Source organism: Phragmites australis, chromosome 2 (assembly GCF_958298935.1).
Source record: "Phragmites australis chromosome 2, lpPhrAust1.1, whole genome shotgun sequence".
In the NCBI taxonomy this organism is placed as follows: Eukaryota; Viridiplantae; Streptophyta; class Magnoliopsida; order Poales; family Poaceae; genus Phragmites; species Phragmites australis.
The window spans coordinates 48,622,497-48,649,858 of record NC_084922.1 but is presented as its reverse complement, the minus strand read 5'-3'; the positions used below and the strand labels follow the sequence as shown (position 1 = coordinate 48,649,858).

At 43.9% G+C, this 27,362-nt stretch overlaps 3 protein-coding genes across 3 annotated transcripts; 2 read left to right on the top strand and 1 right to left on the bottom strand.

Moving 5' to 3' along the window:
• The first annotated feature begins 3,000 nt into the window (after nucleotides 1-3,000).
• LOC133909460 (zinc finger CCCH domain-containing protein 12-like) lies at nucleotides 3,001-7,831 on the top strand. The gene is made up of 7 exons (XM_062351897.1): nucleotides 3,001-3,314; nucleotides 3,914-4,074; nucleotides 4,949-5,011; nucleotides 5,551-5,670; nucleotides 5,757-6,053; nucleotides 6,402-6,698; nucleotides 7,472-7,831. The coding sequence occupies exons 1-7, from the start codon at nucleotides 3,176-3,178 to the stop codon at nucleotides 7,673-7,675; spliced, it is 1,281 nt and encodes a 426-aa protein (XP_062207881.1). The 5' UTR covers nucleotides 3,001-3,175; the 3' UTR covers nucleotides 7,676-7,831.
• Nucleotides 7,832-9,640: 1,809 nt separating this feature from the next.
• On the top strand, nucleotides 9,641-10,572 carry LOC133908300 (uncharacterized; the record flags this gene model as incomplete). The annotated part of the gene is made up of 2 exons (XM_062350293.1): nucleotides 9,641-9,979; nucleotides 10,064-10,572. Coding segments are annotated over 2 exons (618 nt in total), but the record flags the coding sequence as incomplete, so codon positions are not given.
• Nucleotides 10,573-13,301: 2,729 nt separating this feature from the next.
• LOC133909459 (uncharacterized) lies at nucleotides 13,302-16,486 on the bottom strand. Its single transcript, XM_062351896.1, has 2 exons — nucleotides 16,035-16,486; nucleotides 13,302-15,047 (listed from the first exon to the last, which is right to left on the bottom strand). The coding sequence occupies exons 1-2, from the start codon at nucleotides 16,289-16,291 to the stop codon at nucleotides 13,682-13,684; spliced, it is 1,623 nt and encodes a 540-aa protein (XP_062207880.1). The 5' UTR covers nucleotides 16,292-16,486; the 3' UTR covers nucleotides 13,302-13,681.
• Nucleotides 16,487-27,362: the final 10,876 nt, after the last annotated feature.

The window sequence follows — 27,362 nt, the reverse complement described above, 5'->3', positions numbered from 1 at the left end:
CCCGAGGAGGAGCACCGCGATACGAGCGCCAAGGTTGTCTTCCTCAGCTCCGGCGGATATGCCGGGCTAACCAAATCGCTACACCCTGCACTACCGGAGTCCATCTCTGATCTGATGAGCAGCAAAGCAACTTCTCTCTCCACAGTCATCCATGCTCTTGCCTAGTTCTAATACTTAACCCAATTTCATTTTATATTGAGGATTTGTCGCTGTGGTCATCCTCAGCGCCGACCGTGCACGTCGTTGGTCAATCTCGAGAACGACCATGGGCAACTTCTGGCCGGGTCAACAAGCGGGATCCCCGGGAGGCGGCGGTGTACATGCCATGTTGCCCATGCAGGTGCAGCTTCTGGCCAGAGATACACCTCGCGGAAGCGATGGTGAGTACCTCACCTGCGACGTCGCTGAGGAGCACACCAGTAGTCGAGTACACAGCCGGGTGAGGAAAGTTCCAAGGGACATACTAGCTGTAATGTCCGGTGGCACCCTGTTCCTTCCCTCAGACGCCATGGTCACCGGCGAAGTCCACCCCCTGTTTCCGCTGGCGTCGAACGCAAATGGAACCTGGTGCACGGTTGCACTGAAAATGCCTTCCTCTCTCCTTCTCTCCAAGTAATTAAATCATCCACTGTCTTCATTGGACATAAACGGAAAACATGTCGCTGTAGTGTACTACTCCCCTCCGTCCCAAAATATACGATGCATTAGGATTTGAAAAAGATTTTGAAAGTATACTTGGATCATTAACTTATTTTGTCATATATTATCAATTGCTATAAAATCAATATCGTATTAAAATATCTATAAAATACAGATCTATTGATACAATTTCTACATTAAAATATATGTATAATTTGACTAATTATTGATTAAAATTTACAAAGTTTGATTTTTTTAAAACATAATACGCTTTATATTTTATGAAGGATGGAGTACTATTAATACGAAGGTCAAGATGGTACTTCTTGCTAGCAATAGCAGCACAAAGTATAATGGCTAACCAAGTCTAGACCGACATTATTTTACCATTTTGCTCTTTCGTCGATTCGTGGCCTCGGCAGGATGAGGTCCAGATCCTGGCATTGAAGCCCTCGTGGGGTGAATAATCTCAGTATCGGCCCAAATTGGAACGTTGGGTGTTTGAATGAGCCCATACGCACTGAACGGGCCGCCCGTGTGTGGCCGCTATGCAAAATACGACTCGATCCAATTCGTTTCGTCCATCTTTCTCTTTAGAATCCTATTTTTTAATGTGTCCACTCTTGGATTCTGGAGTCCTGGACTGCACAAGATGCCTGGTCGTGGTCCTCCTGGATGGAGCATATGGCAAACCGCGGCACAAAGAACATACTAACACACCCAGTATTTTCCTCCGCAACCAGAATTTTCCAAACGGAAGGGCATTTCCTGATCATGATGCTACTTCCAAAAGCCATGTCTTATCTATGATCACTATAGCGTGATAAGCCTTGTGCCGGTTGTGATCAACAAAGGGATGCGAAAAGCCACGAAATTCCGTGCCGCCGAGCGCTTTTTCTTCGGAAGTGGCGCACGCATATGACATATTTTGACATGCACGCGCGCACATCCCCGTGATCCAGCACCACGGCCGGCGTGACCACTAGAGCTGTAGAGCAACACAGCAGTGGCACGGCGACATGGCATCCATCAACCAGAGGCCCACGGTGACCACCGCACCGCACAACGCGGGGCGCTGCTCGCACTGCTTGCCTACTCGCTTCACCTCCAAGCCGCAGCGCAGGCGACGTCAAGAGGAGGGAGGGAGGACCAGACCCGAACCACAAATTTGCCGAATCGCACGCACGTCCGGGGCACAAGTGGTCGGTGACGACGAAAGGGGGAAAGGAAAAGAATGGGAAAAGGAAAGATACGATACGCATCGAGAGAAAATAAAAGTGAGGGGTGGCTGGGAGAAAAGAAGAGGGGAAGAGGGAAGCCGGAACGACTGGCTGAGGTCACTCCGGTCGCATGCTCTTGCTCCTCTCCTCACAATTCACACCCCAACAAAAAAGATGGCCAGGAAATGCATAAAGCCGAGCGCGGGCATAGGAAAAGGAAAAAACATAAATGGGCAGCCCCTCACCTTGGGATGCATACAAAAGAGCGTTGGAAATTGTTAGGTGCACCACCCCACCATGGATGTTTGGAGTTTGGTGCCCCTTGTGCAGGAAAAAAAATGTAACTACTGAAAACTCGTGGACTCTGTTTTTCTCCGAAATGAAACTTACACGTAAGCTTCAGCTTCTCCGGCGATCCTTACAAGTTTTATCCCCTTGTTGTCTTTTTATATCCAGCAAAATAGATTAGATGTACGGTTGTCATGATAATTAAGTGGTAATGTGCATACAATCTGACACGTATCTTGAATATAATCACCAATGGTAACCTCATGTTTTTCGATAACAAGTTTATGTTGAAACGACAGGAGAGTTAAATAGCATGCCATATCATAATAAAACAAGCTTATGTGAATAACTTGTGGTAGAGAGGACACATCATCAATCTCTTCATGTCATAATCATGCTAGTATTACTACTGCATCACCTGATATCATAAACAAGACTCAAGTTAGATTACATATAAGTCTCGCTAATATATTACAAGACGGAACCAACAACCACTATTGTCTTATTTGGTATGGACATTTGTTCCAACTCAATTTTATGGATAATTTTTTCATTCACAATCTTATAACTTATTAAGACTTTTTAGCTGAAGTTCATGTTCTATAAATAATTGACAATACTACATAAGCTAGAAGGATACACATCATACCATCTATATTGGAGTCTTTTTTGTTTGGTCTAGGTGTCTTTTACTTACACTAACCCGCGTAATTTCGTTTGCCTCCAACATTTTTAATTGTGCTCGAATTTTTAAGGCGAATCAAACCAAAGACAAGCAGTCCGTACAACCCAAGAGGCGCGTGTTATCACCGCAACGCAACGCGCGAGTGCACGTAGCAAACCGCGTCCCGAAAGGAGGGGGAGAGAGAGAGTAGAGAGAGAAATAAATACGAGGGGCAGGGCCTCCTCTCTCTTCTTCTTCTCTACACCGATCACTCGCTCCCCTCCCTCGCCGGAGCCCCGGATGGCAGCAGCTCCGTCCGCCGCTGTGATCGCGTGATGGACGACGCCGCCGCAACTTGCCGCCGATGGACGACGCCGGAAGGGCATCCGCTCCCGCCTCGGTGACGGTGACGGTCTCCGCCGCCGCACCCGCGCCTCCCCCACCCCCCGCCACCACCGCCGCCGCCGACACGACCTCCCCCGACACCGCCGCACTATATGAAGGTTAGGGTTTCCGCTTCTCTCTCCCCTCGCGCTCCAGCGGTGGTGTGGTTTGAGGAATTGGGGTTTCGACTCTTAATTCTGAGTGTAGGTTAAGTTCGGGTGCCCAGTTTTTTTTCGTATTTATTCGTGGAATCACTAGCTGCTCCCCTAGTATTCTGTCGTGGACCATGGAGTACTAACCGCACTGAATTAAGTGGTACCGAAAGCTGTTGTTTGGTATGGTGCGGTGATCTTCGTGTCGGCGTGGAATTGGGGGTTTTGACGTTGTGGTTGCATTTGATTGTGTTAGACCTTGAGGAGGTTATTAATTTCGAATTTCCTTTTTTTTTGTTTTTTTTTTGCTCTAGTCCGTCTCGCATCTGGTTTTAACGGATGCTTCATTAGAATTTTATTGGAACACCACGGTAAGATATTAGTGATTTAGTTAGTTTCAGGGATTTTGTATTGCACGAATACCGTTGCTAGTAAAATGTGGATAGTTTCATAGCTCGAGGAGACCTGAAGTGAATATTTCACATTGCACATTTGTTGATCTCATTTTTCCTAAGTTGCTGTGGTTTCTAGTTAAGTGGTAAGCGGTTGTGCAATGTTGATTGCAGAGGGGATGTGGCAACAGATGGCCATGAACAGCGGTGCCACTATGCAACCCGGGCCATATCCTGAGCGGCTGGGTGAACCGGACTGCACTTACTACCTCAGGACTGGATTGTGTAGATTTGGCATGAGCTGCAGGTTCAATCACCCTCCGGATAGGAATCTGGTGAATACCCGCTTTTCCAAACTACTTTATGTGCCATATTGTTTTGTATCACCGGATATTTTGCATATTTTCCAGTATCCTTGTTCTTAGGTACATTGGCAGTATTGCTAGGAACCATGTGCTGTTGGAAGAAAATTGTCTTTTAGCGATGTATTTCAGTTGCGCCACAGAACAAAATGCAAGAAGTAATGTTTGAAAAGCAGTGCTATGATGATGTGCCTATATGACCACCTTGATATTTAATCCCTTTTTCCATTCGGAAGCGCACAAAGATATTGGGACTAGTATGCTGATGATAAGGCTTTCTCTAGAGTGTTTGTTAGTCTAATGTGTGGTTTGAAGTTTCTGTTAATCGACTATTCCTGTCCTCTGGTATGTCGCGGATACATAATTTGTAAATATAATGCACTAATAAGCCGGGTTTTATCTTGCAGAGTGTCAATATGATTATTTTCCCTGTGCCCCATGCTTCTATTTTTTCCATTTTGTGGTGAAATTGGTGCTATTTGCCACATGTTGCCTTGTGCTTGTAGTCTGTTCAATCTTTTAATTAAACATGGTGATATGATCTTGTAAGCATAATTTATGAGCTATTGTCTGTGGTTATCACTTCTTGCCCAATCTCCCAAAATAGAGTTAGGTAGTTAGCTCAATTCCATATTGCAATAGCTAATGGAACAGAGGCAGCTCTGTCTCATAGTTTGCTGCTTGTTACTCCTGCGGGCTGCTGATATGGGCTTGTTCTTTAGTGATGCTTTACAGTAGTGGCTGGCAGTTTTTCGTGTAAAATTGCATCTTTATTCACTGATCGTTGTTTCTTTACTTCATATCTCATTTTCTGTTCTCAAGTTATATTGGATCTGTTTAATGTTAGGCTATTGCCTCTGCCAGAATGAAGGGAGAATATCCTGAGAGGGTGGGACAGCCTGAATGTCAGGTAACTCTAATCACTAACTCTTCTTTTGAAACATGATTTAGTCATAAGTGTTACCTGTGGCGATGGTTTATTGGTTAACAGTGCTTAAGTGAGTCACTGTCTGACTGGCTTGTTTTTTTTTAATTTAGGATGATTTTGAGAAATTGCTTATCTGGTTCACACACATAAAAAAAAAAAAGACAAGAGTATTCAGTGTAGTTCATGAATCCATGTAGTTTGAGATAAGAGGTTAAGGTTCTGGGCACTTAGTAATTACCGTGGTTCTTAATGGGTGTTTCATATTAAGAACTACATGTATTGTCGAACATATGCATGCAGCTAGAAAAGAACTCATAGACGATCTGCTTAAATTTTCTTTAGATTTCTCTGAACGATAATCCAGTTTGTGATTGTCCGCCTACATTAGAAAGTTGGCTATTTTTGTTTGTATTGACATTTCCCTGGCTTACATCGTTGATCTTACAATCTATAAGAGCTTTAGGTATATGTCATGTTGGGCAAGTGCTGAATCTGAGAATAGCTGAACATTTTTCCTGTAGTACTTTCTGAAGACTGGAACATGCAAGTTTGGGCCTACATGTAAATTCCACCATCCCAGAGAAAAGGCTGGAATTGCAGGGAGGGTGCAGCTAAACACGATAGGATATCCACTCCGCCCGGTTCGTTGTTTGTTGACTGTTACATGTTCATCTTTTCCACATTTGACTGTTTCTTGTACTGAAAAGAATCTGTTTTATTTTTGTAGAATGAAAAGGAGTGTGCATATTATTTAAAAACTGGACAGTGTAAATATGCAAATACTTGTAAATTCCACCATCCAGAACTTTTCAATGCGGTGGCTTCTTCACGTGGTTCTCCTATTTATCCTTCTGTACATTCCTCTGCAAGTGCTGGTCCACATTCCTATACTGGAACTATAGCAAGCTGGGCTTTTCCACGAGCTTCTTTTATTCCAAGCCCTAGATGGCAAAGTCCTTCGAATTATGCACCAATGATTGTACCTCAGGGTCTTGTTCAAGTGCCCAGCTGGAATTCATATCCTGTAAGTCCATTTCCTTTAGTAATGCAACGCAGTAATCCAATTTTCACAATCATGAAAATATTTGCATTTATATTCTGGCTTTGCTAATTTCATTAAACTAGACATTGAGAGACTCCATAGAAAAACAGGGAGTGCAAAAGTATAGTGTCTGTACCAATATTAACTTGTTTTCCCCACTTAATTGATTGCCTGCAAAGTGTCTGTCATGCTATTTTTTTTCTAATTTGTATCATAATTTATGACACTGAAACCTGTTCTTACATAAATTATCATAGATTATGTTTAGGGTTGATAGTGGTGATTTTGCTTACCTCTAAAGGGCAAACTGCCATCTGTTCATCTTCTCAGAGTCAACTGCAGTCGCCTGGGGCTCAACAAACCTATGGAACTTCTCAACAAGGTGAAGCCAGTGCAGGAAATCAGGGAATGTTATCACCCTACAGATCTAGTTCGTTTCATGTGCCTCAATACGCATTGCAGAGAGAGAATGTATTTCCTGAGAGACCTGATCAACCAGAATGCCAATATTACATGAAGACCGGAGATTGTAAATTCGGTGCAGTCTGCAAGTTCCATCATCCTCGGGTGAGATCACTGCCTTCTCCTGATTGTGTCTTAAGTCCAATGGGTCTTCCACTACGTCCAGTAAGTAATTAACCAACCCTTCTCTATTTCTGCTCTATTGATCCTTTGCTCAGTATTTTATGATTGTTTTGCTAAAGTTTAGGTTGCTTGTATATCAATTTGTTGATTGATGCATCCCCTCATCTCTTTTTGGGAGAGACTCGGCAGATGTAGTTCTCAAAGGAACGCCTCCTCGTTAAGGCTATTCATTTACACAGCTGTTTGCCTTTTCGGCAGTCTGAAGTGGGGGCAAAGATGAATTATAAATCAAAGTTGTATTGTGTGTGTATAAAGAGCTGATTCGTGGTAAATAAAGAAATTGAAGAATGTTTCATACATGCTGTTTCTCAGTTAGATGATTTCTGCTAACGATGACAGATTTCTGCACCTAGCAATAAATGTACACAATGCTAAAAAAGCTAAACATGCAGATTCAAGATCATTAATACTTTTCTGTATCTGTTGGTTGAGCTCTATCATATCATTAATACTTTGAAGGCTCGGCAGCTAAACCCACTTTGATAGACATGTGTCATTGTTGATGCCTGGAGACTGATTAGAGCATTGAAAATATACTGATTTGCTAGGGCTGGTAGTAGTGTTGAGTACTGATTTGGTAGCATACACTATATTTAGCTGTTGAATGAACATTGCATATTCTGATGTCTGCTAACTAAAAGAGAGTGTTTCATGCCTAGGCCTTAGCTATTCCTTTTGCTGTGGTTCCTTGAATAGTCTGTTATCTTGATTGTCCTGTGAGGCTGAGAACCACCGCCCTATTTTTATTTTGTCAGGGTGAAGAACTTTGCAAATTCTATTCTCGTTATGGCATCTGCAAGTTTGGCGCCAACTGTAAATTTGACCATCCAATGGCTACTCCAATGGGAGTCTATGCGTATGGTTTCTCTGCTTCTGCTTCTCCAGCATCTGCTTCAACTAATGTACCTATGGTTCGACGTCTTCTGGGATCCCCATCCAGTTCTGGATACGCATCCTAGGCGTCTTTCACGGTTGACCTCCTTTGATGTATAAAATCCGCAGCGCTGTCTCAGGCGCTGTGAATGTTTCCCCTAACTCCCCGGAATCAAGTTCTGTAAATTGAGTTGCTACCGGAGATGTACAGCCTTTTTTGTTAATGCAGATCTTTGGGAATACCTCTAGCAATCCGTATAATTTTGCAATGCAGACTTCCAGTTTTCAGGTGCCTGCACTATTGACACTGCTGCAGCTATGGTTCCTAAGAGTTGGTGAGGTAGGGAATGCTGTGAAGCAAAGGAGCTAAGCCTGCAGGTGATAATTTTTTCTGCAATCCGAATTGTATCATCACATGGACTTTTTTTAAACCTACGTACAGGTGGTGTGGGCTGTACCAACAATAGGCTGATATTGGGATTTCTTTTAGCTGTGAATTGGGAGAGTTTATGTTGATTAGCTGCTTTCAATTGTTTATCCCTACAAACTACAGCAAGATAAACTCAAAACTGATTTACTGCAGATCCTGAAGCATGCTATCCACATGCTCAAGACCCCAAACTGCATGGTGAAGGTAAAAGGGTGATCAAAAGTCCACCCCAGTGCGGCTGTCACATCGGCACCATTATTCTTGCACACATGTTTCTGAGGTGAGCAGCCCGCCCTCCAACAACTGAAATAAATGTCGACACGATAAGGTGCCTAACCTGGTCCGACCACATTTCTTGTGGTCAGGTGAGCATACGCGCTTGCCTCAAAACTGTGGTAAGTTGAAGAAAAAAAAAAGGAAGAAGAAGAAAAAAAAAGCGACTGATTTCTTTGTAGACATCGTGTGCAATCTATGGGTTGTGTCTGTTCCGCATTCACCAGTCTCTTGCTCTCTTGACTCCTCTAGTATGTGTGAAGTCTAGTGTGGCTCGTTTGCAAAGTTGGCATTGAATCGTTTACTCCAAAATTCATGTACAATTCGTTCGTTTTCTTTAACCGACCTGTCCTTCGGAGAAGCAATCATCTAGTCATAATTTACATGAGATGAAGACTAATTTGACGGCATCGCCAGTTTGGTGAGATGTCTTCGGTGATTTCCTTTTGTTTTCGTTGTAGTCTCGGTCCCACGTTCAGGTTGGTTGTACAGTGAGGCGTGGCACTTGGACTGGCAGACCTGCTGAATCATTGCAGGATCTCCCTGTAACCTGGTAAATCCAACGGACTGTCAAGATTGGGATCTCGCTTGGTATCAAGTACCCGACAAATTCGTGACATTAGTCCATCACACATGTACTGCTGAAAGACGGACCCCACCTGCTGGTGCACTGCAGAACCATTTGCCGTCAAACCTGTAGAAATCACCCGCATTGCATTGCTTTAAAATATGTCTAACACCATCTTTAACATATATTTTAAAAATATGTCTTCTATAATATTATTATAGTATTTTCTAATACTATTAGAGTGCTTCTATTTTCTTATCTTTAATAATTATCTTATTTTTTATTTGTTATTACTCTCCTTTTCACTTCTTACGGCTGCCTTTGCCTTTCCGCAAATTTGCGACGGCTGCCTTTGCCTTTCCGCAAATTTGCGGCAACCTCGTTGACGTCCGCTCACTGTAGAGGTAGGTACCGCCTCCGCTGGAGTCGCTTGCGGGTCGCATCCAGCGGTACAGTGGTTCAAGGAGCGATGGTACACTACACGATTGCCCTTATTTTTTATCCCATGCCCGTTGGGTCAGCACTCCGGCTCCTCCTCCGGTTCACTGTGCTGTTCACCAAAATGCCACAGCACTGTCGCACGAGTCTGTGACACCAGCTGGTGCGTGTGTGCACGAAAGAGACCAGAGGAGCATTTTCAAATTATTTTATATGAGTTTTTATATAGCTACAACGTATATTTTATATGAGTAAAAATAAAGTGAGCTGATATAGTAGTTTTGAAAAGAAGAGTTTATTTGTTTCCATAAGCAGCTGTAATAGTCATATGTCTACCAGTGAAAATATTTAATTATCTATATAGATAGATATAATTACCGTGCACACCAGAGAGATCAGAGGTCTATTTACAAATCCAAATCTCCCATCCCGAGCCGTGCCATCTTCACTTCACTTGCATTCCCAGTTTCCCTCTCCCGATCCCTCCTCTCTCTCCCGGTCTTCCCTTCCTTCTCCAGCTTCCATCTTCCCCAACCCACCCATTCCTCACTTCAAATCCCCAGTGCGACTGCACTCGCCACCACCAATCACAGCCCAGGCCAAAACCCTAAGCAAGCAGCCATGCCCAGCCTCCTCCTCCTGCTCCTGCTCTCCTCGGCCGCGGCCTCCAACTGCTTCCAGGTACGTCAGCGTCCTCTCAACCAGCCCGCCCCCCTGATCTAGCTTGGATTTCGTGCAATTTCGCTCACATTGTGCCACCCGCAGGCCTCTTGCGCGGGCGCGGAGTCCGGGCCGGCCCGGCGGGAGCTGGTGCCGGTGGCCCCTGCGCCCGAGCTCGGGGCCATGGTGCTGAGCCTGAACGAGACGCGGCGGCGGCTGGGGAGCTTCCAGCTCTGCGCGCCCTGCACCTGCTGCGGTGGGTCCAGGGGCGCGTGCGAGCTCGCCCCCTGCTGCTACGCCATCAACTGCAACATCCCCAACCGCCCCTTCGGGTACTGCTCTTTCACGCCCAAGTCCTGCGACTGCCTCGGCTGCAACCTCTGAGATGGCCCTTGCGCGCGGGATTAATCCATGAGCGTGAGAGAGGGGGAGTAGAGTGAGAGTGGGGTATCGATGAATATATATAATTCCCCACCGATGCTTAGTTAAGTGGCAATTGCTATTGTTTCTAGCTATTTTGCTGTGATCATTATTACATGGTGTAGCTGCTACACTCGATTTGGTTGACAAAAAAGGGGGTTGATTTGGAGATCAGTACTAGTGTTTTGTTCTGTGATCTTTGTCCTCTGCCCATGGAGTTTAATTTTATCTGTTTGCAACACATGGATGGGTGATTAGGATACTCTTGTTAATAGCTGGAATACTAGTTTAGTGCAGAGATTTTGTGCCTTTTATTGGATGGTATCTCTTGCGTCTCAGGCCTTTTTGTTTCGGCTTCGGATTGTGGCTTTCAGCTTTTACAATCCGAAGCCGAAACAAACGGATAACTTTTTGTCATAGCTTTTCAGCTTTTTACAACCCGCTTGTTAGAATGTGGGAATCCAAGAAGATGGTTTCCCTTAGCTTTTCACAGATTGTGAAAGTCTATTTTATTGAACTATCCATAAAAAAAAATTAGAATCTACAATTTAAAAGTTTTTCACAATCTAGCTTTTTACAATCCACAATCTACAAGCTGCTTTTCAAAATCCCCAGCTGAAACAAACATGCCCTCAATCCATGTCCTGGAATGTGATGGCTGGCCAAATCCTGCCAGCTCTTTTTCAAAGCAACTAGATTCACGTGACCATGTCTACTCATTGCCCCCTTTGCTCCTCCCTGTCTTCACTAGAAATTTACAACTCTTACCTTCGTACGTATGTGCCTCTCTTGTTGTGTGGTTACAGGACTCAGAAATACAGTCTATGGTGATATGTCATGCTTAAGCAGTACAATATTCTGCTAGAGGAATCATTTTCTTTCCATTGCTTTGGTCATTTTGTATTATGTAGGATATTTGAGAAGTTGCGTTCTTCATATTAGCCATCAATAATACATGCAAATATTATTAGTGTGATTTATGTCCGACCAATCCACTTTTGTTCTACGCTTATTAAAGATATTTTTCTTGGTAATTTGTTTAAAAAAGCAGCATTGATGCTATATATAATGCCCTGTGCATTTCAAATTGAATTAAGACTGGTGTATCGATGCTCCTGCACACAGTCTGTCTATTTGCTCACATAGAAAAAGTGAACATACATACGCATTCATCATATGTCCATGCTTCTAAGTTGAAACTATGTTACCAAAATATGAGTACTGAATGCATCATCCGTAGTTTTTTTAAAAAAAAAAATCTTCTGGCGTTCAGCTGACTAGCAATGCTGATATGTTGCTTGAATTAAAAAGAGTAATCTATATACCAGACGAGTTTGTGTATTTCCACAGCATAATGTTTGTTGTTTTTTTGCGGGATGTTTAAGTTGTGTAAAGGTAGAAACATTCCCCCCAAAAAAAACTTTTTTGTGCCTAAGTCGTGCATAGTCACATAACAAAAGATTAGCTCATGTGTAAATCTCCCAGTAGTCATCAAGATACAACTTTTTCTCCTCATCTCTGACTGTTGGCTGCAGGAGTACTTAAACTTGCATCTTACTTCGTCACCACTGCTCTTCCTCTTGTTGCCACTCATGCATGCAATCTCATTCAGAATATAAAAGTTCCAGGCTTCAGTCTTCAGTCATGATTACACGGTGACTTTTGACCTTTACACTAAACTAGGACAACAATAGACTGCAAAAGTTAGTATGCAACTATGCATGGATCTCATCTGGATTCCATATTTTTCGTTCTGCGTGGAATAGCCTGTAAACCATTCTTGTCCATAGCTGTGTGAGCCTGTGATGTTGGTTAACTTATACTATGATGCTACCCAAAATGTTTCTGTGAATATGTAGTTCTATATGTGAAAGTGACAAATTTCTCCAAGTCGAGATGAATGGGCATGACAAAATTTCTCCAATTTGACACCCCTGACATATAATGGAGTCTGGAGAAGATGATAATATGTGCTGAGAAATGATTAAGCATTCTGTGTTCCTTGTGGGACAGAGTGGCAGCAACATTCCCATGTGCACAGGGCATCAGCGGGACCTTGTGCCAAATACTCAGTAGGAGACAATGTTGATGCATGCTTAGTTGGATTCATTGATCATGTTTGACTCTTGATCCCTCGTGCTTGAGGTATTCCATGTCTGATTCAGCCTGCCATTGTTCGTTGACGTTACGGTCTCACTGACTACCGAAATGCTCATCGTAGCATCACGAATGAAGTCTGTGCTTCGATTCGCCCTAAGTTAACGTTAGCTACGAAATTTTACAGGCCAACTTTTGGCTGCGCGTGTATGTCACGTAGTGCTTAGCAAAATCCTGGTAGGTCAAATCTTAAAGCAAAGAGTTGTGATAGAGAGTACATAGAATTTGACGCTCTTGTCACGTACGCAAATGAGAGGCATTGCAAATGCAAACCCGGCATTTCTGAGAGGCTTTGCAAACCTGGCATTTCTGAGGTAGGACACCCGGGAAATTTCATCCAAAATGGCTGAAATGCTAAGCGTAAAGAAACGCATACATGTTCCTAAAAAAACGCATACATGAACTACGTCAGGTGGGGTTAGGCTGTCAGCGATCTCATCATACGAATAGTGAGAGCATCTGAAAAGACATGAATAGCTTGTCGAACTGCAAAACAGAAGAGGACCACAAAGAACTCTGCCACTTCGTTCAGCACAGACGCTATTTACATTGCTATAGTTTGGCACTCAAACAACATTACAGACAAACATAATCTAAAGCCTCAACAACACTCGGATCCGCATAAGCATCTGCTTCAAATGGGAAAGAGAAAAAAAACTCACTTAGTAAGCAAACTTTAAACCTATTTAGAGCCTTGATTCAATTTAGGATGCGATGACACCGCAATGCAGCAGCAGATTAGAGTCATAATGCCCATGGAGAAGTACAAAAGTATAGAAGCAGCATGTGTTGGCAAAAAAGAACTGATAATTATGGAAATGTTTAGTTAAACGTGGTAAGCTAAATACTACAGCCTGCAGCAGTTCTTATCCAATCTACATACCAAGATACATCTCTTCACAGCAGCTCACGCATGATGCCTTCAATACATTTGATCTGTAACCTTTCTTGTTGATTTTTTGCTTTTCTTTTCCTTTATTTATCCCAGTCATTCTGCACACACAATCCCAAAGAGAAAGAACAAGGGAAGAGAGCATCAACCTACAGAGCAGTTTTGAGGAGGAAACATAGGAGCGGTAGATTTCCATTAAAACCGGCGTTGCTTTGCTCATCGTTTCTACCCAAAGAACCAGATAGGCAGAACCATCAAAATATCCATTTTGGAGAAGACTGAACAATGCTCCGTCGAGGCTTTGTGGGCTGTTGCTGTTCCATAGAGTTCCTCTTCTTCATAGCCGAGGAGACTGTTGGGCTCAAATAGTCATGACTCCTCTGTGGCAGAGCCGTGTTCTGAGAGTGTGTCTTCCGCACAGGGATCAGTGTATGCTGCTTTCGTAAGTACCCGTTTTGTTTCGCCGAGGTCCTTGGAGAGCTCCACCTGCTGTAGGTGACACAGCTCTGGCTCCTCCCAACATGCTTTTCCCTGGGGCTTGGAATGTTCCTGCTTTCCATGGTTTCAGCTGAGTACATTGTTTCCTCCTCACTGCTATACTCTTGATCTCCATACTGCAATATCTCAACGGGTGACGAGCTCGACTGCCCCTCACTGCTGCAATCCTCGTGCCGAAGAGCTACTGGAGGGTCCCTACAATCAGCCTCATAATTACGGTGCCATATGAGCCCTGATGGAAAGCCATTATCTTTAGATTGATTTCTAGGCTTGGATGTTTCGACATTGTTCTCATCAGAAAGCATTTGTTTCAGAGGCAGTGGTAGAAAGATAGTCTTGGGAGCCCTGGGTGGGATGTCCAAGAGTTGAATTGGTGCAGCATCCTTCTGAGCCAGACAAGAACTTTGCCTTGGTGACTCGTATATTTCTGGCGTTGCAATCCCCTGCTCATTGTTTGTGCGCAGATCAACTAGATGATTAGCTTCATGCGAAATCCTTGCGGTGGCTGAGCTTCCTGATGCTTGCTGACATTTAGGCTTTGAACAAACGGATGCATCATCGTTCTCGTCGTCAGGCTTGAACACAAGATGGCGAGTGAAAGAGGTGTTTGAGTGATCACTCCTGCTGGACATCAGCCGAACAAGAGGTAACTTTGGCTTGCTAACCTCGTCCAAGCTGCCCTTCCAATGCTGATACAACCAATCGCAAACTACAGATATGGGGATGCCGAATTGCATTTGGTGATCCTTCTTCCATGAATGTGAAGATGATGAGGATGCCGAGGACGATCGTGCAGTGGGGGAAGAGGCCAGCTTCATCGGATCACAAATCATGAACGCTAGGTTCCCTTGGGCATCGAAACCAGCAGACCCAGGGCACCATGTCACCCCATCAGTTGCAAGCTTTAAGAGGTTGTCTGTGCCAATCACTACTTTTCCCTCACCAATCACCAGTTCCTTTTTCCCCGTATGCCCCAGCACGTAAACAACACTACCATGATCTAGGCTTGGTTTGCAGGATGTTTTCAAATAGTGAGGTTGCTGACCCTGCAGAGTCGGGTCGCTCTCTGTATAATCAAGCCCCACTATTGTAAGGTCAAGAATTGAGCTGGTGATGAAGAATCTGCACAAAAACAATCATTTCAGAGAGAGCGCAAGGTTGGAATCAGAAACAACATTATCAAAGAAGCCGGTAATGAAGAATAAATTGAAGCAAAAAATCATACAACAAACAATATAAAGTGCTACACTTTTCAAGCAACTGTTTCTGACTGAGCCCGGCGGCAGGGCATTTTGGGACATACCGAAGTACGCCCGCCTGCAGGTGGGCCCAATGAGCCCGGAGGCGTACAACATGGCAAGATGCGGACGTATGAAAAACAATAATAGCATCAGGCCGATTTAGTAAAGTTTGATGACATATTTTTAAACCATAAAAATTATAATGGCACCAATCTAATTAACCCAAGTTCATATGGCATGACATCAAATGAAAAACTAGCACGCTTTGAACTTTTCGCGACCCAGGATTGCTGCTCTCTTTTTTGTATATATCATGACCCACTTATTGCTTGGGGATGTCATAACTTTCTTGGATGTCCCGAAAAGCCTTTCTAGGGAAGAAAAGAAACAAAATTTTACCCAGTTCCAACAAGCCAAAACTAAAAGGCAACCTTCTCCAAAAAACCAATGCCAGTTTCCACAACTAAAAGGCACCCATTTACACTGTCCAGCTAGTGAACACCTGCTTGCCTCTTTGGTTGGCTCTTGTCTCATAGTGCCACGATCATTACAGCGATGATCGCACATACTCTACTGACTACCGAATAGCAACCCCACAAATCACTAGCAATTCCATATCCTAATCAGCCGCACTACAGCTAATCATCACCACCAGCAACAGTTTGCCCACCACCACCGACAATTCTGCCCAATGCCGCCGCGGGGGGTCCCGCTCGGTAGCGACTGGTCTTGCTTGTTCGGTCACAGGCAGAGCAAGCAGATCTCAGCCTAATCACACTGCAATCACCGCAAAAACAAGCGCTCGCGCGCGTAGAGAGGTTGCGGTGATTCGAATGGGGTCAGGAGGTGGAAGAAGCATGTAGCTCACCTGTGAGGCTCGAGGCGGGCGGCGAGGCGTTCGTGTCCAAGCAGCGCCTCGGCGTCCTCGGCGGCGGCCGCGGACGGCAGGTTGCCGTGCGTGGTGAGCAGCAGGTTCCGGTGGATCAGGAGCCCGCTGCCATGCCCGCTGACCGCGGCCAGCGCCGCGGCCTTCGCCGAGAAGATCGCCGCCTTCACGCGCTCCGACCTCACGTCTCCGCCGCCGGAGCAGAAGCACCACCCCGCCCCCTCCCTCCACACCCCCATTCCTCCTCCCGCGACCCCTCTGACTAAAACGAGCCGAGCAGAGCAGAGCAGCTTAGCTAACGTCACCGCGGCCCCGCTGCTCCCCGCCGCATTCCTCCGCGGCGGCCGGAGCTGGTGGCGTCCGCCTCTGCACGGCGGCTTCTACTGGTTGTTCTGTTTTGTTTTCTTCCCCATTGGGAGCAGCAGGTTCGTATTAAAGCTGCTGACCACACTGACACCTCCTGCGGCGGGGATCAATCACTCCTCGCAGAACAACCCAAGTCCAATGACGTGTGGGGTCTCCACCCGATGGGTCCCCCTGTTAGCGGCTGTTGATATGCGCGGGTGTTTGGGACCAAAGGTGGTATTGGTGGGCCTTAATTAGGAGGTGGTGCAGCGAGCTGTGGTTTTCGGGTGGGAGGGAAGTAGGGGGAGCCTTCTCTGCTCCGCGCACCGACGGAGTGTAACGGCGCGTGACGGTGACAGGTGGGCCCAGGGCGGCCGTGCGGCGCTGAGCGGTGGGGCCGTCGGCGTGTCCGTGGTCTCTCGGTCACGCGATTAATCGGCTTCGCCGCTCGGCGTAACATGCTTCTAATGATAACGCCATGATACCTTTTGTCTCCGGTTAGCTTCAAGGGTGAATCAGTTCTTATAAAAAAAAAAAGGTGAGTCAGTGCAAGTGTATAAGACGGCGTAACATACTAACATGCACTGTCATATGTATTGATATGTAATTTTAAGATAATTTAACACACAACTTTTACAATGAGTTGTTTTTTCAGTTGCCTCGTATTAACTCTACAACCATTTAAATTGTGTATCGAATAAATACATATTATAGTTATATGATAATAATAACTTGTACAGTGGCGTGGAAGTAGTCTCACAATCCTAAATTTTAGTTTATAAAACTGTTGCTTTGCGAAATAATGATATATTTCTCTTACCTTCCTCTCTCGTGACCTATGAGACATATGTCGTATACCAATGTATTTGCCTTTAGAGTTGTTCGTTTTTATGTTGCTCGGATAGTCAAATGCAAGATTTTTCACAGTGATTCTATTTGGTAGCCATTTGGTCATGTTGGGTACAGCTAATTTAGTAATTTGTATTAGCATATGTTTTGCTACATAATGTTAGTTTGTCAAACGTGGCTGATGACAGTCCCATCATTTTGAGATTGTACATATACATCCATTTGTAATATTGTGCGAACAGTACCTGCCACCCAAGATCGCATGTGGAATTTGCAGGAAAATGGTGTCCCCCATGCCCCAATGATCCAGTTGTTTACCGGTACCGGTGCTGGCAGAACGCGCACGAGGGGACCAAAGCTGCGCTACAAACCAACACGGAAACTGCGCCGGCAAAGCGAGATGGATGCGATCCATGCAGGTAGCCCTACATCTCTGTTCTGTAAAGAGGAAGGCATTCACACCGATCTTTTATCTGGCAGACTGGCATTTTTCCCCTCTACAATGTGTAGTATCTGAGTATGCACGTAAATACACACTTACCTCTCACACACGCACATCTACTTATATATCCTAAGTACATATCTAGACCTAGAGATTACATATAGAGACAGTAGCATTTTTATAGATCGACGGAATCATCTAAAACTCCGTAGACGACAGATATATCATAATCTTATTATGGCTTCACGTTTAAAAGGTCAATAGCGAAATTAAATATAGAGATAGAGTCGGATAAAACCCGGGTTCGATCCTAGATATCAAAATCCGAATGGCAAGGCTTGCACCTGGAGCCGTTAGCCAAAGAGCCAAGTCCTCGCAGACTGGCATCCCTGATCGCATTCTAAGTGGCTACTGGCTGTGTCGCTTTTCTACAAGTGAAGAGAACAAAATTTAATCTGATGAAAAATAGATGCAGCTGATGGAAGACTCTTTCTTTTTAATATAACAGACAGATTTTTTGTTTTTTAAAAAAAGATGTGTCTACATCCCCTGATCAAAAATTCATCCGAAAAGCCATGCAAATTGCAGTTGAGGAGCTAGACGTGTACAAGTATCTAGGCAAGTGGCGTGGCCTCAAGTAGAACAAGGCCATTACAAGTTGTCTAGTGGTACGTATGATGTACCCGTCTGAGACGAAAGAGCACGATACGTTGATCAATGGCATGCTCACTTGCGCTCTCCATACTTGTACGTATGCATTACATAGCCCTCGAATCACATATGTTCCTAGGAATATAACCAATCGATTGGCCTTTGGCGTGTCGACAGTAATTACGAAAAACACTTGGCTAGAACTAGGACGTGGTTTAGTCTTAGCCTAGGTGGAGCTTGACTAGGCCATCTCGAACCTAAGTGGATGGAGCTATTTCTCCTGTGTTTGGTTTGGATGGCCAGATCGGCCCGTGCAATGAAGCTTGTGTTTGGTTTGGTGATCTAAGGCATTGGCTTGCATTGTGTTGGACTGAAGCCTGTATTTGGTTGCCTGTCTCCGGCTTGATCTGCTTACTAAGGACTTGATTAGGTGAAGTTTACTGGCCCAAAAAAGGGTATATTATCGGACCACTCGGAACCTAAGCGCGACTGGTCACCTTCTCACTCACCATTCGTGCGATTGCGCCCTTCTCGCCCCCCCCCCCACTCCGATAGGGGATGATTAGGGTTGGATAAAGGAAGATGATTGGGGAGATATCGATTGACACACCATGTTACGCTATCGCCATAGGAAGCATCCAAGGAGGAAGGTTTGCTGAGAAGGAAATAGCATTGGTCGTCGATTCCTTGGGTGTCCTCTTGAGGTATATTCCTGAGGAATGAAGCCATTGAAGAGAAGGAAAGAGTTCCGAGGGAGAAGGACGAGGAGGTGAGGAGGACCAAAGTGTGGCAAAGAATTTGTGTTGCATGTACCAGGGTAGGATGAGAGCCGAAGTAGAAGAAAAGAAGAGGCGTGGATGATGGTGATCTGTCTTCTTAGGTTGTTAGTGGCCTTCATGTTTGGTTTTGTGCTGCAAAGGAAGAAGTGAAGCTTGGTAGTTGTGTTAGGCAGTAGGTAGTTTGGTTTGTGAACTGGTAGTGCTCATGTCTGCTGTCTGAACTGGATATGTGTCAATATATATGGTAATGGCATGATATGGTATCAAATTGAGGTTGTTAACTGGCAGTAGTACTTACTTTTGATCTGAGGTGATTGTCGTCCTAAACATTAACATCAGGTACACAAGTCCGAAACACTGGTAGCAATATCATTATCAAGTCTAACTTCTCAATTCACCAGACACACAAGTCTGAACCAATTCTTACATTAGATAGACCTTGCATACTAGAATTACAATTAACAAGCTTTGCTCCTATTAGTATCACATCTTTACATGATAAAGTCTTGGTCCTTGTGTGCTTCTTCTCCTTTAGGTCTTCCACCTTCTTCTGGCCATGTACTCCAAGTGTGAAGGACTGAACAAACTCATTGTAAGCTTGCACTGCTTTCTCCTTTTGAATTGAAGCCCTTTAGCATGAGTTGCTGAATCCATTGCCATTGTAAGCTTGGCAATGGCATGAATACCAATCTGCATAGACACCTGGTTGATGGCCATAAAATACAACATACCACTTCATAGTTACTAAAAAAGTTGATAATGCACAACATAGATCATCATTTCATAACATTAGAAATACAACATACCAAGGACTTAACATGAAAACATGTAGATATCATTAGGTGTCTCAGCACCACATCACATCACAGCATACCAAATGTTTATATGCACCAAAGGTATCACAACAACACATCGCAACATACCTAGAGTTTGAATGCATCTATCACCTGTATTAAAACAATATATAAATGGTGTTCAGGTCTCATCACTAGCCTACTCATGTCAGCAAAGTAAGCACCCTAAAAATGATTAGGTGGGTGGTGTTAGCCATGAAGCTAAAAAAATGGCCCTACTGTCATCATTTAGATATAATAGTGCTTGCCTAGGTAAGTCTTCATCTACATAGACCAACTCAATTGCCTTGTCCTCAATTAGGTGACCCAGAGCATGCATGAGAGCCTCCCTTTGAATTCAAGAGTCCCCATGATAGCCTTATACTGTGAGGAATCGTCCAAACAGTATTCAAATTAATCATTAGAATGATCATTTACTTAGTCACATCCACAACGATTATTTGAAATATCATTCTGGTTGTCGCGGTACGTGTTTTGTGTTCAAGATCGGAACACGTATCTTTCTAACATTTAACATCACAACACAGCTTAATAAAGAGCGAGTAATTGAACTGATATTACAAGTTCTTAAGCATCCATAATTTCTTACAATTTACAACAAAAGATAGCTAGGAGGAGATAAAAAAAATAACTCAACTCCTAACCAATAAAAGAAATCTACGCAGCGGAAGACTAAAGACTATACAACAAAGAATGATGAAGTTATATGCCCTTATGCTCCATCACAAAAGCACGACTCTTGAATAGTTGCCTACTCATGCCTGTCACCACCCTCGGTAGACGTAAAGTAGCTAAAAACTAACTCCTCCTCATCGGTAGCACCTGAAAGAGCAACTTGAGTATGAAAGTACTCGCAAGACTTAATCCATAATGGGTATAGATAGCCCAACTCTAAGGATTATGTATTTAGATATTAGCAAGAATACGGTCACATGGTAAAAAAAAATCATATGCGAAAGCAAATTTGACATGAACATGTGTGAGCATCTATGCTAGACCAAAGTAACATTCTAGCATATAAACCTTAATTGAACATATATAAAAAAGGAACCATAGTAATACTGTCCATAAAGAACCATCTCAACCCATCAACCACCTCAATCCACATTCGTAACTCTACGATTTCTGCAAATAGACAAAAGCATACTCATGACCGAGAGCACGATATTTCGAAATGTTTTTACATCCTGCAGGGGGTATAACTTTATCCACACAACTTGAGGACCATACGGCTCGTACGACCAAACAGGTCCACACAAGGGGTACTCATGTCAACCTTTCTTATACCGGAACCACACACTTGCACATACCTCTATGGCACTGAGGTTACCGCAAGTGTATCTCGGGCACCTCCTGCTCCTCGCCACCTTGTTTTTCCTATTCTTTTTCTCTTAGGCGTCATAGGGCTATAAGGCAAGCGTCGGCACAGCGTAAGAAAATCGATTTGTCTTACCATTAGATCGATATGCGGTTAGTACGGAAAGTGCTAGAGTCAACTACAACAACGATCAGTACTTAAACGACGTAAGCTACCTACGGTGTTTGGGCTCCTCTCCCGACCTACCTTGGGAAACTCCATATCAGAGTAGGAGAAAACACCCTTACACCGTTCACATCTCGTCTCATCCTCACTACTCATCTAACCCACATCATAAACCCAACACTGTTATCATTACAAAAGTAATTACACCTAAACCTTGCTAATGGGGGTTGAACCATCGCTCAATTTCTACCGAAAAACCTATGCATGGCTAAGCATTTCGATTGACCTTCAATTTAGACAACAACAAGTTAAGCCCCGATTACAAGGATATGGATCATCAATAACTCAAGACGGATGTGTAATGCATCAACATATGTTCTACCCATACAAAACCCGATATTGACTTAATAGCATGCATAACATACATAAAGCATATTTTATCACATTATACATATATGATCCAAATTAATGGGAGAAACATGCTTATATGCTTGTCTTACTGCTCAGACGGTTGTCTGATGCTACTCAAACAGAATTTACAGAACCCGTGTGGCTCGGTGTCACTTTCAACCACACTCGTCTCACACTTTGGATCCTCGTTCACTAAAGAAGAACGCGTGCAATGATGAGTATGAATGAAGTGCACTAATTGCTACAATATGCATAACAACAAGATAAAAATACAAGACATACAAAATAATAGCAAACTTTGCGATCTAAACGACTTCGAAAAGTTAACAAGAGGCCGAAGACTTCGGATTGAACTCGGAACATCCGGTTTCCGTAACCTCTGAGTTGTACTCCGGACGAGGGTTCTCGGTTAGTCATTTTTTAATTAACTCGGAAGGTCCATGCTGAGTCCAGATATTCCGGGTTAGGCTGGAATTTTCGGGTGAGGCTCCGAGCGGGGGTGCTTGGTTAAAAGCATCGTGAATTACCCGGAACTTCCAGGTGGTACCCAGAACCTCTGAGTTGGGCAGACTTGAGCCTCTCGATGATTTTCCTTGGCCGATTCAACTTGTATGTTAAATCTATCCTACATAGATATACATATACACTATACAAAGGGTTCTATACTCGACTTGCACCCTAAACCCTAACAATTTTTTAGCATAAAGCATCGGGGTTTTCACTGGGCTACTCGAACTATTCAGGTTCTACCCGGACTATACGGGTTGGGATTGAGAGCAATTTCTACCAAGAGAACTTGACTGAATTGCTTTGCGAGCCTCACCAAATAAAAGAAAAACATGTTTGCGATAGTTCATAGAGTCTAGAACTCACTCACCACCCTAGCAACACGATTTCTAAATCAAATGTCATCCAAATCCCTCTAAATTGCTCCCGAGCTCAAGAACTTGAGACATTTTCAACCGTAGCTAGAAATTTAAAATCGACTGACCAATTCACGCATTCTTGTCAAGGGAAGCCTAAGAAACTTACCCAAGGTGCTTGTGAAGGTTAATGACCGGTGGGTGACGAAGAAAACGGAGGAACCGCTCGAGAAGAGGAAGAAATCCACGACTTCTCACGCTTTAACCAAGAATACCAATAAACATCAAGAACAGCTAAATCTTCTGAGAAAACACAAATGAATTGAATGATGGGAAGCTTAAGAGCTTGTGATCGTGTGGATACAACATGCGTACCTCGGCTTTGCTTCTGGAGAGAGGAATCCGAGTAAAGAGTGAGAGAGCTCGGGTGGGAGTGAGAGGAGGGAGGTCCCTGTTGCCTTGGCCGATTGGGAGGGAGTGGGTGCACGGGGAGGGAGAGTGAGGGGAGTGGGTGAGGGAGTGGTTGGCCAACACATGTGGGCCCTATTTGTTATAGACACAAGATATTTTTAAAGCAAATTTGATTCTTTTGTCTCCCGAAATTCTTTCTCTCAATCGATTGACTCTGAACGAAGTGCTCTAGTGTGCCAAAATAAATTGCTCAAATTTAGGCACGATGCTAATGACATATTATTAGGCTTAATCACATGATTATGGATTTAGGACGTGACACATACACACCAAGACAGCCTCTGAATGAGAACTCTCAGATACAACAATAGTAAAACCCCAAATTGGATCAGTCAAGCCAAGCATGAGGGCTCCCTCCTCTTCATTGCACCTCCTTTTCCTTTTCCCCAGGGTTGGAGCTTCAGTCTTGCCCTTGGTTCTAGAGGTTTTAGATTCCTCAGGAGGTTGCGGAGCTTCAGCATCTAGTTCAATTGTTTCAGGCTCCACATAAGGTTGCCCAAGGGCCTCATTGGAACCCATGGCAAACCTGCCAGTATGAACCCTACTACCAAATATCATTTGCATTTGGACATAGTTAGGAATGGGGACATTGAGGAACTCAGCATCCTCGGGGTGGTCCTAAAGTCAGAATTTTGACATAGGTAGGAGGCAGTTGGGAGAGTTGGTGAAGTTGACAAAGCAGTTAATGTGAATCACAAACTACAAAGTTAGAGCTAACCTTGGTATGCCCTTTGTAATGCTGAGCTTCTAGTGTTATCATGTAATTTTCCTTGTCCCACAAAGCCCCACTCAACTCCTTCAGCCTACAGATCTTCATCCACTTAGCGTTTCAAGGACTCCTGACCACCATACAGAGGTACCTTGGAACCCTGCCCTGACTGCATAGCCAGCATCTACCATGTAAAATTTACCTAACATTTAGAAACCAATGGATCAATTCAGTAATTTTACCAAAATGCTTACCCCTAAGGTTGTACTTCTATTACCTCCAGGTATCCTTAGGCCATCCTCCCTTTGTAGGGCATCAACTAGGATAAGGGCATCATGAGCTGACCCCTCCCATTCATGTAGGACATATGTAAACCTGAGATCAAAGTCTATAGCAGTAAGGACATTTTGAGTAGTTGCATGCTTTCTTCCAAGGCAACCTTGTATTTGCTGGAAACTTTAGCTAGGACATGGGTACCATCGATTGCACATACGTAGTCCTATATGAAGTAATATGATAATTTATTAATCAAGTTCAATAAATGAATTGGTTAGTACCAGAATGTCAAATAATCTATACACTGCTTCAAACCTTTAAGTAAGGGTTCCACCTACGGTTATTCTGGATTTTTCTTGGAATGACAATGGCAAGAGGAGTGATCATCTCATCTCTCCGTTCACCAACAACATACAAGACTTACCAAAGTACCTACTAATAGTTTCAAAGGACCTCCTAAAGGTTAAGTTGATTCACCTAGACCTTTGGTTGTGACCTACAACATGTAAGAACATTGCAACCTGCTCCTCAACACATGTATGAGTATTATCCCTCAACAACCCCCTACTATGGAACAAGTCACAAAGTTGGAAGAACGAAGCCCTTTTCATCCTAAGGAGATCCACACACTAAGTGTCAGTAGAGTGGTAGATGAACCGTAGGTTAGCCTGCCTCTCATGATCTCTCGCAGCCAAAGGGCCATATGTCACAGATGGTCTACTTAGAGAACGACATCTGAACCTAACAAACAACCAGGCTGACACTACAATTACGAGAGCAACGCCCCTGAGGATGAGACCACGATGCCTGGTAGCAATATCCATGCATAAAGGCAAAAGATATACACAAGAATTAGTGCAAATAGTGGTGCATATTAAGGTGTTGTAATATTGACTTCATAAGTAAAATAGGTCATGACTGCAAATCAACACCGATTACACATGAACCCTAACAAATCATATGGGAACAAAGTAGATCTACAACGATTAAACCTGAACCCTAACAAATCCACCCACCAAGGTTCAAGAAATGCGTAGCAACATCAAACAAGCAATGCAAATCCAACAAGATACGAAGACAAACAGAGGAGAAAGAAGAGGAGGAATGAGTATCGCACATATTCGGTGCTCAAGACCAAGCACCAGGCACCAGGAAGGCAACACCCTTCTCAAGACCTACTAGCACAAGTCACCTCTCTGGCAAGGAACGATGGATCTCATGTAGCAAGTCCAAGCGGAGAGGAGAGCGAATTGGAGGCGGCGTGAATGAGGGCAAGCGGTAACCTTAGCGCTCGCCTGGGAGGTCATTGCCTGCACATCTCAGGCCAACGTGGAGCACCTCTCGTGGTAGGCCCTGCATAATCCGGGCCTAGCTAGATAAACGACCAATTTGGACGTCCAGGTCTATCCTGGCTTAGCAGCCCTTTTGCATTGGGCTGGCTTGGCTAAGTCCCTTAACCAGGCAACCAAACATGTGCATTCTGCATTGGGCTGCCCTGGCTAGGGGTTTAGCCAGGCAACCAAAAACACCCTTAGACTCATCCTAGTGAATAGTATCATGTTGCTATATCCAAGACTATCATGTCATATGAAGAGAAACAAGTTGGTGTGTTGAAATAACTCCTACAATGCATAGTACCATATTATTATTTTCTAGGTGTACAAAGTCAATAAATTGTTATGTGTTTCATTAACAAATTCTTCACATGATACAACACAATGCAACCTACACGGTTTCTTAGTATAGGATATTGTGCCCAAGTTGTATCTTGTACAAGATACAAGTACAAGATACAACTTTCTTCTATCTCATCTTTAATTCATTGCCATGTAGCAAAAAAATCCTACGTGGCATGTAATAATTATGCACGATATAATGCGCTAAAAGGAGCCTATATGGCCATTTAAATCCATGGTTACTGGTTACCTGCCAAAGCAATGAGACTCGGGGTTTTATGCAAGCAAGGTTATCTATGATCATTTGCCCTCTTAGCGCTAAGGATTTATTATTCACTATAAGTTTGTATTTGAGATCGAAGCAAATTCAAAGCATCGGAATTCCAAAACACTCTCACCCCAAATAGGATAGGAGTATGTATTTGGAAATCCAATCGGATCGGATCTGGACTTTCTGATTTTTAATTGTGACCTCGTCTCCTCCTCCCTCGAATAATACATTGGCACGCCCACAAATTAATGACAACCACAATATTTGTACATACATGTACACGATATGGGTACTGGATCCGTACCATGTATATACATACAGTGAATTAGTAATAACTAGTTATAGGACGACCGTACATATAGTCAAGTACACTATCTGCACCCTCCTGTGATATGACATGACGCCTTAGCTGGGTACAGTACAACAACAATCTATTTAATTTGTTTTTCTCCCACTCTTGAGAAATAGAGATCGGGTGCATCACGAGTAGCCTTGCACTTGCATCGCAGTTGTAGTAGTAATTTTTTGTCATGGTGGTGGTGGGAAATCTTCACTTGGAAGAAGGCACACCTACCAAGGTTCACCGCCCTAGTACAACCAAATGTTCCAGGCACACAAATCCGTTATTCTAGGGGTTTAAATCAGATGTTCCGGAGCACGGGAGCATGAAGCATGGTGGCGACGCGACGGTAGCTCAGAGTAGGAGGAGGCGATGCAAAGCAGAAAACACAAGTGGCGACGACCAAGAACGAGAAGGGGTAGTAGGAAGGAGGACATGAAAGCACAACGGGGAGAATTGGAAGCCAATGAGGAGTAGGCAAACACGACGAACATCGGGAACAAAAAGGAAGGAACGGGAAGGGGAGAAGAAGACGAACCGTCGAGCGACTCTGTGCCACGAGGTAGAAGGAGAATTGGAGCAATGCCCACCAGCAACGAGTGCATAGGGGGTGGGTGAACTTGGGTTCCCAGTTGCGTAGGCGACATATAATATTTGTGGTGGATGCCAGCATTGTGCTTGTGTCTCAAGAAAGGAAAGAAAAAGAGTGAACACCGTCTGAACTCAGTTGCTTTCGGATTCTGAAAACGTGTAGAGCGAAAGCCTGGGGTATTTGAAACCAGTCTAATATCATCATGTGAAATTTTGGTTTGACGTTCACGTGCTTAATTTCATGCCAGTTTCTGATTAAAAAAGGTTTTATGCGAGATCAAACACGACCCATTTATCCA